At 47.5% G+C, this 19182-nt stretch overlaps 1 protein-coding gene across 5 annotated transcripts in view; it reads right to left on the bottom strand.

The window, feature by feature from the left end:
- Positions 1 to 3842: 3842 nt before the first annotated feature.
- LOC126489047 (WAS/WASL-interacting protein family member 3-like) overlaps positions 3843 to 19182 on the bottom strand; it is a 16195-nt gene continuing 855 nt past the window's right edge. The window contains exons 2-10 of one of the 5 annotated variants that reach the window (XM_050123045.1): positions 18301 to 18420; positions 17942 to 18129; positions 16278 to 16532; positions 15948 to 16047; positions 13271 to 13497; positions 12681 to 12751; positions 12373 to 12477; positions 7815 to 7850; positions 3843 to 4190 (exon numbers count right to left, since the gene is read on the bottom strand). In XM_050123045.1, coding sequence (XP_049979002.1) covers positions 3896 to 4190; positions 7815 to 7850; positions 12373 to 12477; positions 12681 to 12751; positions 13271 to 13497; positions 15948 to 16047; positions 16278 to 16499 — 1056 coding nt within the window. In that variant the 5' untranslated portion in view covers positions 16500 to 16532; positions 17942 to 18129; positions 18301 to 18420 and the 3' untranslated portion in view covers positions 3843 to 3895. Of the gene's footprint in view, positions 4191 to 7814; positions 7851 to 12372; positions 12478 to 12680; positions 12752 to 13270; positions 13498 to 15947; positions 16072 to 16277; positions 16533 to 17941; positions 18130 to 18300; positions 18935 to 19182 lie in introns of those variants that run through there. The other 4 variants (XM_050123042.1, XM_050123043.1, XM_050123044.1 and 1 more) reach the window with 4 other exon arrangements.

Genomic DNA, 19182 nt, shown 5'->3' with positions numbered 1-19182 from the left:
TTTTTTTGGTTTTTCGAGACAGGGTTTCTCTATGGCTTTGGAGCCTGTCCTGGAACTAGTTCTTGTAGACCAGGCTGGTCTCGAACTCACAGAGATCCGCCTGCCTCTGCCTCCCGAGTGCTGGGATTAAAGGCGTGCGCCACCATCGCCCGGCCTAAGCTTGAGGCTTTAAACACCGCTTATATCCTGACTCCCAAAGCCAGTTACAAGTCATGTTCTTGTCTACATGTCTGATCTAAGAATTTCCAATCTCCCTGTCCTCTGTTGCAAATCTGTATTTTGATACTAAAGTACACACTGCAGAGCCTATATCCTGACCTCCAGCTGGTAAGTCTCAAACTCAGGAACACAGCTGAGGTGTTTATTAACACATCTAAGTGGATACTGGCCACCAGGTTCTCCGTGCATTCTAGTCCCTGCCTGTTACAGGGGCCTCCTGACTGGTATGCCTGCTGTTGTGGGATAATACTCTTGTACCTGTAAAGATTTGTCACTCTTATTGGTTTAATAAAATGCTGATTGGCCTGTAGCCAGGCAGAAAGTATAGGCAGGGCATCCAGAGTAGAATTCTGGGAAGAGGAAAGCCCCAGTCTTCAGTTGCCACCCAGATGCAGAGGAAGAAGATGAACATGTTGCACTGAAAAAAGTACCAAGTTACATGGTGGCTAAACATAGACAAGAATTATGGGTTAATTTAACTTGTAGGAGTTAATAATAGGTCGGGTGGTGGTGGTGCAGCCTTTAATCCCAGCACTCAGGAGGCAGAGGCAGGTGAATCTTCGTGAGTTCAAGACCAGTCTGGCCTACAAGAGCTAGTTCCAGGACAGTCTCCAAAGCTACAGAGAAACCCTGTCTAAAAAAAAAAGAGTTAATAATAAGCCTGAGCTGATAGGCCAAACAGTTTATAATTAACATAAGCCTCTGTGTATTTCTTTAGGACTGAATGGCTGTGGAACCGGGTGGGACACAGACTTTCTTCTACACCCTGCCTCCGACCCCAAACTTCTCCCAAGTGCTCTTCCCTATATAATTCAACCATTTTGGTTACCTGGCCTTTTCATCTGCTCTGCAGAGCCCCCTGACTGCTGTACCTGGTTTCCCCCTCCCCTCTCCTTGTAAGGTTCAGGGTCACATCTACAATAGACTCTCCCAGATGTTCCTGCCTTTGACTGGTCTCTTCCTTTTGTTGTAGGAGTTGCGGGCTGTGTTCCTGCCACCCCAGCTCCTGGTCGCCTGGCTAGCTTTAAACCTGAAATAACAACACGCAAATTGTATTCTTTTAAACACTGCTTAGCCCATTAGCTCTAGCCCTTACTGGCTAATTCTGATATCCCGATCAACCCATCTCTAATAATCTGTGTAGCATCAGTCTTACCAGGAAAGATTCAGCATGTCTGACCTGGCAGCTTGCTTCATGGCATCTGCCAGGGGAGAAGGGAGCATGGCCTCTGAGCTCACTTCCTCTTCCTCCCAGCATTCTGTTCTGTTTACTCCTCCCACCTATGTTTTAACCTATGCGGCCAAGCAGTTTCTTTATTACTTAACCAATGACCTTCCTCCACCATACCTAGGAGCAGTCATGTTCAGCTCCTTTCTTTTTTTCTTTTTTTCATTCACCACCCTAATGTGGGATGTCTCTCTGTATGCTGTGAATATGTTTTATTACCATTGGTTAAGAAAGAAGCTAATTTGACCAATACCAAGCAGAATAGAGCCATACAGGAAATCCAAGCAAAGATAAAGGGAAAAGAAGGTGGAGTCAGAGAGATGCCAACAGCCAGAGAAGTGGGATATGAGATAATAAGCCACGGGCCTTCTGGTAAAATATAGAATAATAGAAATGGAGCCGGGCAGTGGTGGCACACGCCTTTAATCCCAGCACTCGGGAGGCAGAGGCAGGCCGATCTCTGTGAGTTCGAGGCCAGCCTGGTCTACAAGAGCTAGTTCCAGGACAGGAACCAAAAGCTACAGAGAAACCCTGTCTCGAAAAATCAAAAAAAAAAAAAAAAGAATAATAGAAATGGGTTAATTTAAGTTTTAAGAGCTAGTTAATAATAAGCCTGAGCTAATAGATCAAACAGTTTGTAATTAATATTAAGCCTCAGAGTGGTTATTCAGGAACTGGCAGACGAGGGAGAAACCTCCAGTTACACCACCTGAAAACACATCAGAAGCCTCCTAGCCTTGCAGTTTGGGGGGCTATAAATAAACCATTTCTCCTGTTTCTAGAGCTGTTCTCTCAAACCCCGCTTTAGGGAGTAGCTATGTGTGACAGGAAGTAAAGATTGCTCATTCAGCCAAAAAAGGTGGGTAATGGTCTCAACTCTCATCCGGTGGGATTAACAAGGACCCCTGTCCACCCATCACCCAAGGCAAGTCACCTTTGTCCCTTCTCAAGTCATGGCTTCTGGTTTTCAAATAAATCTCATCTCAAAAGATCTTTTAGGGGCTGGAGAGATGGCTCAGTGGTTAAGAACACTGACTGCCCTTCCAGAGGACCCGGGTTCAATTCCCAGCACCTTCATGGCAGCTCACAACTGTCTGAAAATCCAGTTCCAGGGGATCTGACACCTTCACACCAATGCACATAAAATAAAGTTAAATAAACCATAATAGATCTTTTAGCCTAGCATGGTGGTACACACCTTTAAACCAGCACTTGGGAGGCAGAGGCTAGAGGATCTCTGTGAGTTCAAGTCCTGCCTGCTCTACATAGTAAGTTACAGTCAACCAGGAATATACAGTGAGACCTTGTCTCAAAACAAAAGAGAAAGAGAGTGAAGAAGAAATAAGCTTCCTTGGCCACCCTAATTATATCTCTCCCATAGTTTATCACAATTTATAATTAATAAATTATAATTTTGTATATGTTCTGATTGTTTCTCTACAGTCCCAAGAGAGGTGTGGGCATCCATCATGACTCAAACAGTTTATCTCTAATGCCCAGTAACGACTGATTTCTCACACGGAGAACAGGTTCTAAGGCCTGTATACAGGGTGACAATGAGAATCACATTTTTGAAACTCTGAGAAGTATCAAGTTGGAAACTGACAGACCCATTCACTCTCTTCCAGGCAAAACACCCACCAAAGTAGGCTTGTGTTTAGAGAACACATGCAAGGAAAATACAATTCACTTGCAAGGACAGACAGGGCCAGTCACTGAAGGGAAGACCAATATTCCCACCCCATTCTCTCAAAGCACACACAAAGGAATTGCTTGTTGGAATGCAAGCAAGGGGCCACTGATCTAAATACACACAATCCATATTTGGCAGGGTGGTGTTGTCCAGACAGAGTTTCTCTGTCCTATGGAACTTGCTTCGTAGTCCAGGCTGGCTTTGAACTCACAGAGATCACCACAACTGGCTGAACACATACTATACATATTGCATGCTACCTTAGGCTGGGAGTTAATATTGACTGTACCCCCATTTGTATCAGATGGAAGTACAGAGAGAATGTACAAACCCTGAGGAGCCCCACACCAGAATGCAAAAAGGTGACCGTGAAGATGTGTCTTTGCCAAGGTGCCTTCCGATTGGTTTACTAAAAGAGCTGACTGACCAGTAGTCAGGCAGGAGATGTAGGCAGGACAGCCAGACAGGATGCTGGGAGGAAGAAGGGCAGAATCTCAGGAGACACAGAGAGAAGCAAGATGAACATGCTGTGTTGAAAGAAGGTACAGACCCATGGCAGAAGGTAGATAAGATGTATGGGTTAATTTAAAATGTAAGAGTTAGCTAGTAACCAGCCTGAACTATTGGCCGAGGATTTATAATGAGTCTCTGAATGGTTATTTGGGAGCAGCTGCTAAGACACAGAGACACTTCACCTATAATGCACCTCTGTAGGAATTTTATTCATTCCTGGGACATGGTCTGTAGGGAAGAGGTTACTCGCTCTTCTTGGCAGGAATGGACTCTGCACTGCCAGGGTCATTCTCTGAATCGTCTTTAGGTCTGGGCACAGGCTGGAACGTCTCTGAATCGTCTTTAGGTCTGGGCACAGGCTGGAACATCTCTGAATCGTCTTTAGGTCTGGGCACAGGCTGGAACGTTTCTGAATTGTCTTTAGGTCTGGGCACAGGCTGGAACTTGAGTAGGACAGGCGGAGTAAAGATGGAAGCTTTCACAACAGGCGATGGAGCCTCGTTGGTACTGGAGGGCTCACTACAGGATGCTGCTGCCCTGCATGGGAGACGGCCAATAATGCCCATGAAGTAGGAAACTAGCCCAGAGGGCTCCCACACATACACGCAATAACATCACGGCTACAAGGTGTCTCCCAAGATATTTTTTCTTCCAGAAACCTCTCCCGTGGACTCTGTTCAGTGTTGTGCGTATAAGCACTGTTTGTGATTGTAGAAAACCCGAAACACATCTAAATCCTGTGAAGGACAAGGTGTCCTTCACACTGCAAACCAGGCTGTCCTGCTGCTGTTTAAAGGAGTGAACATGTCCCAGTGGCCATATTGTTTTGTTTTGGGGGACTGGGTAGCTTCAAACTATGTGTCCCAGACTGGTCTTGAACTTGCAGCAATCCTCCTGCCTCAGCCTCCCAGGGGCTGCCTGCTCATCCTTTCAACCCCCTTTGATCAGATCCACTGCTCCCTAACACTTCCACTTGGGCACCATTTTGTGAATAGAATACATGTTTGTAGCAATTTCCTCTAGATTGAAACATTTCCTCCTGGATAGACTCTCAGGCTGGAGAAGGAAGCCCAGCACCACTTCCATGGGGCCTCATCACATCAGGGGGAGCTTTCCAATGGCACCACTGACTTGGGTGGCTCTCACTCCTAAAGGAACAACCGTAAATGCAAGTTCACCAAGCTAAATGTGGGTAGAATCATTTCTTCAATCTTCCTCAGCACGTTATCTGAGAGGAACAGGAATTTGCTCACACACCATCCCAGAAAAGTCATACAACTGTTTCTGCATAATTCGAATAGCCATACAATATTCCATAACATGAATGCATATTTTATAATATATTGCTTATATATAAATATATATTTATTTATGTAGTTTATTTATAATAGCCCTCATAGCCTTGGTTGGCCTGGATTCCTAGAACTTTTATTCTCGAGCAGGCTGATGACAAACTTCTAGCAGTATTTCTGCCTGTCCCTCAAGAGTGCTGGAATTAAGACAAGAATTATCATGCCTAGGTTCATATTTCTCTCTGTAGTTTTTTTTTTTTTTTTTTGGTTGTGGTGGTAGTAGTTTTTGTTTTGGTTTGGATTTTGGTTACTGTTTTGGTTTGCTTTTAAGACAAGGTCTCACTGTGTTACCCTGGCTGACTTGAAAATCACCATGTAGAACCCAGGCTGGCTTCAAACTTAGAGATCTGTCTGCCACTGATGCCCCAGAGCTAGGGTTAAAGGTGTCTGCTGCTATGCTCAGCCGCATTTCCTCTTTTTTGTTTGTTTTTCGAGACAGGGTTTCTCTGTAGCTTTGGTGCCTGTCCTGGAACTAGCTCTAGATGAGGTTGGCCTTAAACTCACAGAGATCCACCTGCCTCTGCCTCAGAGTTTAAGAGCACTGGCTGCTCTTCCAGAGGACCTGAATTCAATTCCCAGCAACCATGTGGTAGCTCACAACCATCCATACTTGGGAGGCAGGAGGCAGGTGAATCTCTGTAAGTTCAAGGCCAGCCTAGTCTACAAAGTAAGTTCTGTTCCAGGACAGCCAAAGATACACAGAGAAACCTTGTCTTGAAAAACCAAAAATAAATAAACAAATCAATAAATCATTTTTTAATCAATGGAGGAAAACACCAAGAACCCTAATGCTTAGACAAACAAGAGCTAGAGGGTTGGAGAGACAGTTCAGAGGTTAAGAGCACTGGCTCCTCTTTCAGGGGATCCGGGTTCAATTCCCAGCACCCATATGGCAGCTCACAACTGTCTGTAACTCCAGTCCCAGGAAATCTGGCACCTTTACACCTACGCATATGAAATAAAGTTAAATAAATTATTTTTTTAAAAGAGCACTGGCTGCCTTCCAGAGGTCCTGAGTTCAATTCTCAGCACCCACATGGTGGCCCACAACCATCTATAATACAATCTGGTGCCTTCTTTTGCCATGCAAGCATACATGCAGACAGAACACTATATATGTAGTAAATAAATAAATCTTTAAAAGGAAGGGGGGGTTAGAGAGATGGCTCATCAGTTAAGAGCACTGGCTGCTACTCCAGAGGGCCTAGGTTCAATTCCCAGCCCTACATGGTAGCTCACAGCTGTTTGTAACTCCTGTTCCAGGTAATCCAACACCCTCACACATACATGCAGGTGAAACACCAATGAACATAAGATACAAATCAACAAACTTTAAAAAACAATTAGAACTAGGCAAAGAAACCAAATGCACATTTCCCAAATGCATACAAATCAGCTGTAAGTTCAGGGAAATGATTGAACATCATTGGTCATCACGAAAAGTCAATCAGAACCACAATGAGATCTGCTCACACCCACTGGGGCAGCAAGGTAAAGAGATGCTGCTTCTGAGGCAGCTACGACGGAGATGGAGATGGCGAGACTACTTAAGCCTAGATGGTCAAGATTACCAGGGCAACACAGGGTGACCACCATCTCAAATCTGTTTTATATTTTATTGCAGGGATTTATTGTAATTTGCATGTACTACACTGCACTTGGAGAGGCTGGAGGACAGCTTGGAGGTCTCTCCTTCCACCATGGGAATCAAACTCAGGTCCTCAGGCTTGGTGGCAAGCAACTGTCCTCACTCGGCCCTCTCACCCCCCCCCCATTTTATTTATTTAAATATGGCTATAAATTTACCTAAGTGGGAGAACAAGCACTGGCCTAGTAGACCCTAAGCCTGATCCCCAGTGCAAAAGTTAGAAAAAGATGGGCGTGGTGCCACACCCCTTGGACAGCAGCATCCGAGAGGTGGGTCTCTGAATTCAAGGCCCACATGATTGACTTACTGAGTTCCAGGCTACCAGAGAAAAATTGACCCTGTCTCAAAGAAAACAGCAAAAACAAAACAAAACAATGAAAAAGCCATGCTAAGGGTGGTGGTACAGACTGACAACCCCAGCACTTGGAGGCAGGGTCAGAAGGAATGACAATTTGAGTCCAGTCCGGTCTACCTAGCAAATTTCAGGCCAGCCAGGGCTACACAGCAAGGCCTTGTCTCAAAAGAAAGGAAAGGAAGAAAGAAAAAAAGAAAGAGAGAAAGAGAGAAAGAGAGGAAGAAAGGAAGGAAGGAAGGAAGGAAGGAAGGAAGGAAGAAAGAAAGAAAGAAAGAAAGAAAGAAAGAAAGAAAGAAAGAAAGAAAGAAAGGGAAAAAGCTGGGCAGTGGCGTCAAACACCTTTAATTCCAGCACTTGGGAGGCAGAGGCAGGCAGATCCTGAGTTCAAGGCCAGCCTGGTCTACAGAGTCAGTTCTAGGACACCCAGGGCTACACAAAGAAACCCTGACTTGATAAAACAAAACAAGATGACAAGAGCTAGATAGTAAGTATCGCCAGGGTCAGCAAGCAGGGAAAAGCACTTTTCTTCTAAACCTGTTTAATTCTGAGCTCACCCATGACAAGGAGACAGCCAGCTCCTTGCAAGCTGTCCTGACTCTCACATGCATGCCACAGTGACACTATGGTGCACACACACACACACAAATAAATACATGTGAATGTCTGAATGGTAATAAGTGTCCCTAGCTTATGGTAAAAATGAACCCTCGGTGTATCACTAGTGAGACTGTATGAGGCTACTTGTATAGTCTGGCACTTTCTCAAAACAGTAGGATCCTGGATGTAGGTCAGTGTAGAGTACTTGCCGAGCATGTATGAGGTCCTGGGCTCCATCACCAACACTGTAAAAAATGTATAGACATGTGTATATATACATATGTATATAATGTACATAATATGTTATATATACATTAAATTTACCATATGATCTAGATGTCTACTCAAGAAAAGCAAAAACTGTGACCTCGCTAAAATTTTTCCCAAATCTTTCATCATGTTGTTATTCCTAGTAGTCAAAAGTCTGAACTCAGATCCTTATAGCTGATACACAAATACACAAGCAGGAGCTGGGGAGTCTTTCAGTCGGTAAAATGCTTGCTGGGCAAGCATGGGGACTGGAGTTCTTATCCCCAGCACCCAAGGGCTGGGCACAGCAGTGTACATGTAACACTTCCCAGGTTCACAACCAGTCAAGCAAGGCCCAGGTTCGGTGAGAGACCTTATCTTAAAAACAAATGAAAGGTCTAGAGAGAAGGCTTAGTGCCCTTGCAGAGGGCCAGGGTTTGGTTTCCAGCACCTGCATGGTGGCTTACAACCATCTATAACTAATTCCTGGGCTCCAACATCCTCTTCTGACTTCCTGGGACACCAGGCACACACATGGGGCACAGACTCACATGCAGGCCAACACTTATATTCACAAAATAAAAATCATTTAAAAGGAAAATGTGAATCGTGATCAAGAAATCCGACTGCCACCTCTATCCTCCACATGCACACACAACATGCACACAAAAATAATAATAATACAAAGGACTATTACTGAACCAGGAAACAGGAGAGAAGCACTGCGGGCAGGATGCATGGACTTTGAAAACATGACCATAAGTCAGACAGACACAAAAGGCCACATTCTGAGGCCAGAGTAAGTGATTCATAAGGATGGGAAGTAGGGTAGTGCTGGGAGCGGCAGCTAAGGAATGCTCCAAGTTTTATCTACTTTCTTGTTGGTTTTTGGTTTTTTAGACGGGTTCTATCTATGTAGCCCTGGCTGTCCTGGAACTATGTAGACTAAGCTGCCTCCACATTCACAGAGATCCGGCTGTGTCTGCTTCCTGACTGCTGGGACTAAAGCTGTGTGGCACCGCACATGGCTTCAATTTGATTTATTTTTGAAACGAAGTCTCCCTCTGTAGCTCAGGCTAGCTTTAGCTTCGGCTAGTTTTGAACTCACAGCAATCTACCTGCCTCGGCCTCCCAAGTGTGCCGGAATTACAGATGTGAACTGGTGAGCTCTTTCTTTCTTTTTTCCTTTTTTGGTTTTTTGAGATAGGGTTTTTCTGTGTAGCCTGGGAGCCTGTCCTGGAACTTGCTCTATAGACCAGGCTGACCTCGAATGCCTGCCTCTGTCTCCTGGGTGCAGGGATTAAAAGCATGAACCACCACTGCCCAGCTGTCTACTGTCTTTTCAATCACCAACAGGGTCTCTTCACTGAACCTGGAGCTCTCTGGTTCAACTATACATGGGCAGCCGTCTGCCTGGATCTTCCTACCTCCACCCCAGCACTGAGATTACAGATGTGTGCCACTATGTGCTTTTATGTCTGTCTTCCAAGTCCCCGAATCTCTTTTAGAATGATGGGGATCCATGCATGTCTGGCACACGCTCTACCACTGAGTACATACCACCAGAACACTTTGAACCATTTTCATCATACAGTTGAGAGGTATCACATACAGAAGCACTGCAACTCTTTCTAGAATGTCACTCAAAGCAGAAACTCTGTATCTACCCATAAGTAGTAACTTCTTACCTCCCTCTCCAAGCCCCCTCCAAACCACTACTTCTGAATTAACCCAGTCAAGATATGTCTAGTCATATAGTATTTTCTTTTTCTCTCCTTTGGGTTTTTCTGTATATCTCTGACTGTCCTTGTAGACCAGGCTGGCCTTGAACTCACAGAGATCCTCCCACCTCTGCCTCCCAAGTGGTGGGATTAAAGGAGTGCGCCACCACCGCCAGCTTAGTATTTTTCCTCGTGTATCTGATCCTTCACTCCATGGACTTCCACAGTTTGTCCCGGGATTGTAGTATGGTTGATAATCCTCTATGGAATGAGTACAGAACGTTTTGTTGACTCATCTCGGACTCAGAGAGCTCATTTCCAGGGGTGTATGTTGTGAATGATGGCGTGAGGACACAGCCATGGAAGTCCTGATTCAGTCCCTGTCCTCAGGCCTTCTGAGGACGCACAAGTGGAATTAGTGAGCTATGGAAATGCTTAACATCCGAGGAACTGCCAAGCCGATTCTCACAAGTGGATCTACTATTTTACATTGCCACCCATGTTAGGCTTTTTGTACCATGACAAAAACCTGAGAGAAATTATTCAAAGGGGAAAATTTGCCCTTAATCTTAGCACTTGGGAGGCGGAGGCAGGCAGAGCTCTGTGAATTCCAGGCGAGCCAGAGCTACCTAATGAGACCCTATCTCAAAATAAAAGGGGGAAGCTTATTTTGACTAATAATTTTAGAGGCTTTAGTTCATAATATGTTAATTTCATGACTTTTAGACTCAGGGCAAAGCAGAAACATTATAGCACAAGGAAATTGGAGAAAAACCTGTTCACTTCATCCAGGAAGCTAACGAGAGCTAGGCATAGGGACGTGTCCCTGAGACCCTCTGCCTCCATGTAGACCTTATCTTCCAGTGTCTCTACTTTCCAACAGTCACTCCTGCAAGTCACTGACTAGAGCCCTCAAGTACCAGTCCCCTATAGAAACCCCGTCCCAGACAATCCCAGATGCATGTTTTCCTAGTCTAGGTATCTCAGTTCCAAGAAGTCGACAGATCAACCATGCGAGCAAAGCCCAGTGGAGCTCACCTCTAACTCCACTATTAAGGAGGTTGAGATGGAAGATGATGAATTCAAGTAAGCTCAGTCTAGACAGTACGTAAGCTCTGACTGACTATCCCAACCAGCTTTGACCTTAACGTGTCATTTTTGCTTAACTGCAGCTCCTAAGCTGATGGAATGGGTAACTTCATTGTAGTTTTAAAAAATGTTTTCTAATGACAGACGATGCTGACCAATTTTTTCCCTGGCCATTTATAAATAAATACTGTACCAATGATCTGCAAATATGTTCTCCCTTGGTAAAGAAATGATTTATAGAATTGCCATAACGTGCTTCTGTCCCTCCCCCCACTTCCTTTCCCTCTCCCCTTTCTCTCTCCCCTTGCTTCACTTTCTGTGGACAGGTAACACATATGCTACCACCATCCTTATCATCGTCTAAGATGCTAAAAGTCCACTGAATACCCAAGTATGGCCACACATACTTTTAATCCCAAGCACTTGGGAGGCAGAGGCAGGCCGACCTCTATGAGTTCTGGGACAGCCTGGTCTACATCGCAAGTATCAGGCCAGCCAGAGCTACATAGTGAAGCTGCCATCTCCAAAAACAAATAAATCCATATAATTGAATCCCCTCCCCAGAACAAGCCTTGATTTTTATCACTTTTAAAAGTCACATTTACTTCATTTTCTGACTCTGTGCTTGTGCCTTTACCATGCTCACGATTTTCTGCTCCTCTGTAAAGAAAGCACGCTTAGTCCTGCCTCAGACAGAGCACACATGAAGACACAGCACACACGGAAGGAACACTCAGCCTGCTGACAGGTTAGACAGTCTCACATGGACGGTAGGTCTCAGAACACAAACCCCTCAAAGTCCACCTGGCTACACATCATGACGGATTCTGGTGCTTTCCAACCTTCATGTCACGGGGGGGGGGGGGGGGGGGGGGGGGGGGGGGGGCTCTGGAGGCAGCCTAGTTTTGTTAGAGGCTCTACAGGAGGGAAGCTGATGGCGTATTTTAACACCGACCATTCAGAGTCTCTAAAGAATCTTAGTGTGTGCAAGCGTGCCAGGCATGCGTGTGGCGATCAGAGGACAGCTCACGGAGTCAGGCTCTCCTTCCACTATGATCTCCTTTCTCAGGGGTCCCCCAGGCTGGGCAGTTAAGTGCCTTTACCCGCTGAGGCAATTGTGGTAGTACGGATGAGCCCAGAGGATCCCCCGCTGTTGGAACTGTTTGCCACAGGGGTGGGTTCCACCATCCCCAGAGCGATGAGGATCCGAGCTCTCAACTGCTGCTCCCACGCCATGTCTGCCAATCTGCTGCCATCCTCCTGTCGGAATGGTGATGGACTCCTTCCCTCTGGAGTCATGAGTCCCAAATAAACCTTTCCTTTGAGAAGTTGCCTTGGTCACGGTGTTTATCACAACAGCAGAAAACTAAACTAAGCCTCCTGCCTCCACCTCCCAAGCACTGTGATTACAAGTTACAGCTCTAGCTCTATAAGTGACTTTTAACAATCCACATTTGGTGAACCCTGCTTTGCAATATGATTCCAAGACAACACCTTAGCTGCTTCCTTTCAACTGGGCCTGAGTTTGGCCAATCACTGATGTCATCTACCATTGCAAACACTGATTATGTGTGAGGTTCTGGGAGTGTAAGGAATATCAGGAACTTCTGCCCTTGAGCACATTATCACAGTGCCTGTGAGAGGCAGGACCCTGGCACCAGAACAGAGCCCAGGGGTCCGGATGGAAAAGTGCAATGCAAACACTCACCAGGGGAAGCCAGGGCAATGCAGCTTGTGTGCATTGTTTCCTGCCAAATAGGAGAAATGGAAGCCTCCAGGGTTGAGGACCAAGGGGGTCAGGTCGACCATGTGGCTGCAAGATAGGAAAGAAATAGGGTATTGGCATTGGGCCCACCCACCGCATCAGCATGCTTTTCTGTAACACAGGTCCAAGGGGCCCATCACAGTCCACACTCCCGAAATAAGCACAATCACCACCCAAAATTAAGAGGTTGAGACAAAATAACCATCAAGCCTGGCACTCAAGATGCTCCCCCCCCCCCAAGGCTTTTCCACCTCTTAGAAGTTGACGAAAGACTGTTCCAGTTTAATTTCACTTCAGACCTTGAAATATCCAGTTTCTCCATCTACAAGAAACAATCACAATCTCAGGGCAGAGTGGAAACTGCACTTTTCCACGCAGGAATCCCAGGGATGCAGAGAAGACGGTGGTGGGGAATTGAGGAAGCCCCACCCCCAAAGCAAGGGTTACCGGGAAGAAGAGGGCTGCTGGAGAAGGGGGACCTGAACTGAGACATGGGATAAACAGCAGCCCAAAGATGCAGATGGGGGCAGAGGAGGGATAACACCCCGAGAGACAGGGATGGGGATCAGATGTGAGTCAAGCCTATGGTTTTCCGCCTATTCTCAGGGGCATCCCAAGTACATGGCTCACGGAGGACAGGAGGAATGGAACTTTGTGCCATTCACCTCTGTAGTGGCCCTCAGCGAGGGAAGCCCCCTCTTATCTGTTTGACCTGCTGCTCGTGCATACCCAAAGCCTGTCTGAGAGAAGCCCCCTTCTGCAGAGATCTGAGAACCACTGCTGTGGGCAAGCCAGGAGAAGCCACCCTCCTAGCACTGGAGTAAAGCGTGTTCCCACTGACCGGCTTGCCAGACAGAGGAGGAAAGGGGCCAAAGACCCTGGGCATAGTATAGACAGGAGGTGATGCAGCCACTACAGAGGCCATGGTGGTGACAGGTAGCGGTGGCGGTGGCAATGGTGGTGGTAATGGAGCTGGTGGCAAGCATGGGGAGGTTGACCGGTCTCTGAAGATGACAGGATCTGCTGCTCTCTTGGGTTTCAGCCTCCTCCTCCTCCTCTTCTTGGCACCTGCATCAAATGGTGTAGTGAGTACTGACCCCCTGAGCAGTAGGACCCAAACACAGTAACACAAGGGTCATATATCTCTCCAGCAAAGGAAAGCCTTTTCGGGCCTATAACAGCAGCTGACAATCATCCTAAACTTGTGATATTCCTATCTCCTACCTCCAGGTTGCTGGGATTATATAAACACAAACAGTTTACGTGGTTCTTGGGATTAAATTCGCGACTTCACGTTTGCTAGGCAAACATTCTAACAGAGCCATACATCCGTCCTACTTACGTCTCTTACAGAGTCAGATGCCCTCTCTGACTATATTCAGGCAGATAACTGTATCTAGGCAGAATCCATGCTAAGATGTCTAACTTTAAAGGCACAATTTTGTTTTTTGGTTTTTTTTCTGGTGGGGGGGAGGTTTAGAGACAGGATTTCTCTGTAGTTTTAGAGCCTGTCTTAGAACTAGGCTGGCTTCAAATTCACAGAGATCTGCCTGCCTCTGCCTCCCGAATGCTGGGATTAAAGGCCTGCACCACCACCACCTGACTATGGGTACAATTTCGACAGGAATGTTAGAATGAACCAGGCCCTGTAGGGTATCCTGCTGCCTCCCAGGCAAGGCTTGTGAGTTTACCAACAGCAGCAAGGATGCCCAAGATACAGACAGTGAGCCCTCAGCCTACACCAGGCCTCATAGGCATGTACGGATGGAAAAGGAAACCCATAGTGAGGTCTTGGCAGGGTGGAATAACTGGAAGGACCCTGAGCCAAGCCCTGCTCTACTCAGGCCTATTGATAGCTCTGAATGAGCCTCGGGAATGCATCTGAGTGTTAAAGCACACTTCATACAGCCCATCAGAAGGGTTCATTAGCTGGATATGGTGGTGTATGCCTGTAATCCCAAAAATCAGGAGATAGAGGCAGGGGATCAGAAGTTCAAAGTTAATCTCAGCTACACATCAAGTTTAAGGTCAGCCAGGGATATGTGAGGCCCAACAAGCTGGCTCAGCAAGGAAAGGTGCTTGCCACCAAGCCTGATAACCTGAGTTGTGGTAGAGAGAATTAAATCCTTGCAAGATGTCCTCAGCCACCCACATATACACCATGGAAAGTGAGTGTGCGTGCACACACACAGTAAATAAACGTTAACAGAAAGGCTGAAGAGATGGTCCAGTGGTTAAGAGCCCTTGCAGAAGACCTGTGTTCAGATCCCAGCACCCATGTCAGGTGGCTCACAACAACCAGAAACTCCAGCTGCAGGGAATCTAATGCCCTCTTCTGGCTTCTACAGATATCTGTACAAGTACATGGGATACAGGCATACACATATGCATGAGTGCACATGCATGCACGTGTGCGCGCACACACATACATAATGCATTAAAAATGCTTAAATTTTTAAAATAAATGTTAATAGAGAAATAATAAAGGGGGTTAAGGAACTGACTCAGCTGGTAACGTACCTACATCAGAAGCATAAGATCTGAGTTCAAAGCCTGATGGTGCATACTTTTAATCCCAGCACTCAGGAGGCAGAGGTAGGCATATCTCTGAGTTCAAGGCCAACCTGGTCTACAGAGTGAGCTCCAGGACAGCCAAGGCTACAAATGAAACCCTGTCTCAAAAAAGATGAAAAAAAGAAAGAAAGAAAGAAAGAAAGAAAGGAAGAAAGAAAGAAAGAAAGAAAGAAAGAAAAAAATCTGAGTTCAGATTCCACTGCCTACAGAAAACGTAGGGCAGGGTAGGGCAGCACACAGCTGTAATCCCAGCACTCTGGGGGTGGATAGAGACAGAAGCCTGAAGCTCGCTGGCCAGTCAGCCTACCCAAATCAATAAGCTTCAGGTTCCGCGAGAGACCTCGTGTCCAAATACAAAAGTGGAGAACGAGAGCAGAGGGCCAGATGTGCTGGTGCCGTCTTTAGTTCCAGGCAGGGCTGGTCTACACAATGAGTTCCAGAGCTAGTCAGAGCTGCAGAGTGAGACCCTGTCTAAAAAATAATAAATTAAAAAAAAAAAAAAAAAGAAAAGAAAGAGAAAGGGGCCAGCAAGATGGTTCACTGGGCAAGAGTACTTGCTATGTAAGCCTAACAACCTGAATTAAATCTCCAGATTCTACAGTGGAATAACTGATTCCTGCAAGTTAACCTCTGACCTCTACGTGTGTGCCTTACACACACACACACACATACTCATGTGTGTATATAGACACATACAACAATAATACTTTGTTTTAGAGCCAGGTGTGGTGGTTTTTCTCCCTTTCTGTTCCCGGTCCTCCTTCCTGCTCTTCACTAAACATGATCTGAGAGGGGTAAGTGCAACCTGGAGAGGGGAGGTGGGCACTACTGATGTCACCAACCTGGGCTTCACATATACTGCAATGTTGATGGTAATTGAAATGGGAACAGTGGCCCTGGGCTCTGATTACCAAGGGCTCACACCTTCAGTAGTTGATCCTCACCCCGGGAATACAGGTGTACACGGTGGATGCGCCACTTCAGCTGCTCCAGGCGCTGATGCATCTCCAGGGCACCCATGCTGTTGCACTGGTTCAGTTCCCCCTGGACAGCACAGACAAACTTCGCCTGCAATAGCGATTGCGGAAAGGCGGAAAGCCAGAAGAGTCGCTTGCCTGCTTTATCCCCAGTTGGCATCCTTGGCGTCAAAAAAGACCCTTCCGGCTGCCCCAAGCCTCCCACATATCCCGCTAGGTGACCTCCCCATCCATTCCTACGCCAAAACCCCACCCTCAAAGATCCTCCCTAAGAAACTGCAGGTGGGCCTTCCGCACCCAGAGGCCGGAGAGGAGTCCGCTCTGTTCCATCTCTGTCTGCTTGCCCTTGCGAACGACCCTCTCCGCCAGCGCTGGATTGCGGTCCAAGGCGCGGAAGAGGCGGCGCAGCGCGCGCTCCGTGTAGGTAGCAGCTTGCCTCTCGAAGTCCTCCTCGGAGATGAGTTGGCAGAAGGTCACACTCTGGGGGAATTCGTTGTCGTACTCGTCCAGGACTTCCATCGAGAGGGACTACTGGAGGTAGGCTGGTGCTGTCTGAGGGCGGAGCAGCAGTCAGGGCAGAGCTCCTGGGGCAAAGGGACCCTCCCAAGGGCTAGAACCAAGGTCCCGAAAGTGACAAGAGCCCACGGGGCCGTGACTACAGGATGTACCCACTCTCCCTACAGCCGCAGTGCAGGCTCCAGTTCCCCAGACTACCCGCCCCCTTCCCAGTCCGCCCTAGAATCAGGGGGCGGGGCCAGCGCCAGTACACGTGACAATGCCCACCTTCCCAAGCATGCGCACTAGTGTGCTCTCCCTCCCCAAGCCTCCTGACCACCCAGGAGGTACCTTGGGGATTTTACTCTCCTTCTGAGCCATGGTCCTCTCCCAGTTTTTTGTTCCCGCCCGACCCTGCCATACCAGTCTGCCCTGGCAATTGAATCTGGCTTCCAGTTCACCGAGGCAATATCCAAAAGGACTTCCTTCTGCCCTCAAAGCGCTTTAACATTGGCTTTGCACCCTCTCAGTTTCCTGTCCTACTCTGCAGCTTTTACACACGTTCCCCTCCGGATCATGTCCTGATCGCTCCTTCATGACCACTTCTTTTTTTGTTTTGTTTTGTTTTTGTTTTTCGAGACAGAGTTTCTCTGTGGTTTTGGAACCTGTCCTGGAACTAGCTCTTGTAGACCAGGCTGGTTTCGAACTCACAGAGATCCGCCTGCCTCTGCCTGCCAAGTGCTGGGATTAAAGGCGTGCGCCACCACCTCCCGGCCTGACCACTTCTTTTTTTGTTGTTTTGTGTTTTTGTGTAGTTCTGGTTACACGGGGAAATCATTGTAGACCAGACTGATCTCAACCTCTGAGTGTCTCTGCCTCCCGAATGATGGGATTAAAGGTGTATGACAGCATGCCCCATTCAAGACCACTTTGCCCTGTCTTGATGCCCTCCTAGCCCCTGTGCTATATTTCTGAAAGTTTTCTTCACCTGCCTCTTGACAGCCAACCTAAAACCTCCGAGGTCCAGCCCTCCCTAAGCACCAGGCCCACACCCGAGATATGTACAAGTAAGGACTCATTGGCATCTCAGCAAGGATGCTTTCGTGCTTGCACGAAAAGCTGCTGGTGTGCATCTATCATGGCCACTAGGGAGGATGGATGCCAGCTACTACTTCATGATCAAAGCCCTCCATCAGGCCTGAGACCCATATATGCATCAGAGCAGTTCCCCTACGGGTGCCAGGACGTGGACAGCTAGAGTAGGATTGTCAAGCCAGGGTGAAGGCTACTCCCCAAAGCCAGTCTAAAGTCTGGGCCTCCTTTCAAGGAGATGGGCCTGACCAGCTCTCACTGGATTTATTTTGGGGGGCAGGGGCATTGGAACAGAAGCTCACCATGTAACTCTGGCTGTCCTGAAATTAGAGATGTAGACAGTCTTGTCTTCAAATTCACAAAGATCCACCTACCCATGTTTTCCCAATGCGGACTTCAAAGGCATGGGCCTCCACACCCAGCTTTTCACTGGGCCTTGTTGGTAAAAGTAACCCTGTAAGCAAATTCCGGGAAAGGCTTCCTTAAAAGTTTGGCTTCAGCCCTGCCTGGAGAGCAGACATGCTGGACACCTCACTGTCTGTCCTGTTCAGGATATACCCTCCTGTAAAAGAGCAAGCAGCATGGTGAGCAAGTGTCCTCTGCAGGCTTCCCATGGCCAAGTCTATTCATCCATCCCAGGCATCCTGATAAGCCCCGAGACCCAACATAATGGCCCTGGTGTGCACCTTCTCATGCCTCCTCCCAAACACCACTCAGAATAGTCTCTCTTCACCTTGTTATCTTCAGGAATTCAGGAAGGCTGAGTGCTGTTCTTCCCGGTGTAGCCAAAGCTGAGTAAGGCACAGAAGCCATTTCCATACAAAGAGGTGAACATCTGTTTCTCCTCAAGCTCCTAGAGCCCAGAATTTTTATTTATTTATTAGTTCTTGAGAGAGCATTACATCATAGACCAGGCTAGCCTCAAATCTGAAGCAATGTTCTTTTTTTTTTTTTTTTTTTTTCGAAACAGGGTTTCTCTGTGGCTTTGGAGCCTGTCCTGGAACTAGCTCTGTAGACCAGGCTGGTCTGGAACTCACAGAGATCCGCCTGCCTCTGCCTCCCGAGTGCTGGGATTAAAGGCGTGCGCCACCACCACCCGGCTGAAGCAATATTCTTGCCTCGGCCTCCAGACATGAGCCACCACACCTAGCATGGACTCCCTAATCTTAACCTGGGGAACCAAGAGCTTGAAACCAGAGCCTTTTCAAATCCGGGATCTCATCTTTGTACTGGTTCCAGCCTTGGGGTATGCTCCCCAGAATCCGCCTTTTTCTCTCAGCTAGGGAGTCTCATCCAACCCTGCCCCAGGAATCCAAGCACTCCCTTTGGGTCCCTCAAGCTTCTCAGCTGGGGAGAGAGTAGCGTGGGTGACAGGCAGAGCCCGACAAACGCCCTTTCGTCATTGCACTGCTCCCCAGAGGTCCACAGTAGTGCAACAGGGAAAGAGTGTCCAGCAAGCCTGTGGGCCTCTCCGGTGGGGGTGGGGTGGGATCTTAGACCTAGAAGGCCGGCCTACCTGGGCGGGGCCTCTGACCCCAGAGACACAGGCCTGGCTAGAATCTCAAGTTTCCATGGAGAACAGAGTAAAACGAGCGGGGGGGGGGGGGGGGGGGGG

Source organism: Alexandromys fortis, unplaced genomic scaffold, assembly GCF_014885135.2.
Source record: "Alexandromys fortis isolate MF-2015 unplaced genomic scaffold, M_Fortis_MF-2015_v1.1 scaffold_219, whole genome shotgun sequence".
Taxonomy (NCBI): Eukaryota; Metazoa; Chordata; class Mammalia; order Rodentia; family Cricetidae; genus Alexandromys; species Alexandromys fortis.
This window is presented reverse-complemented; position numbering and strand designations above follow the sequence as displayed.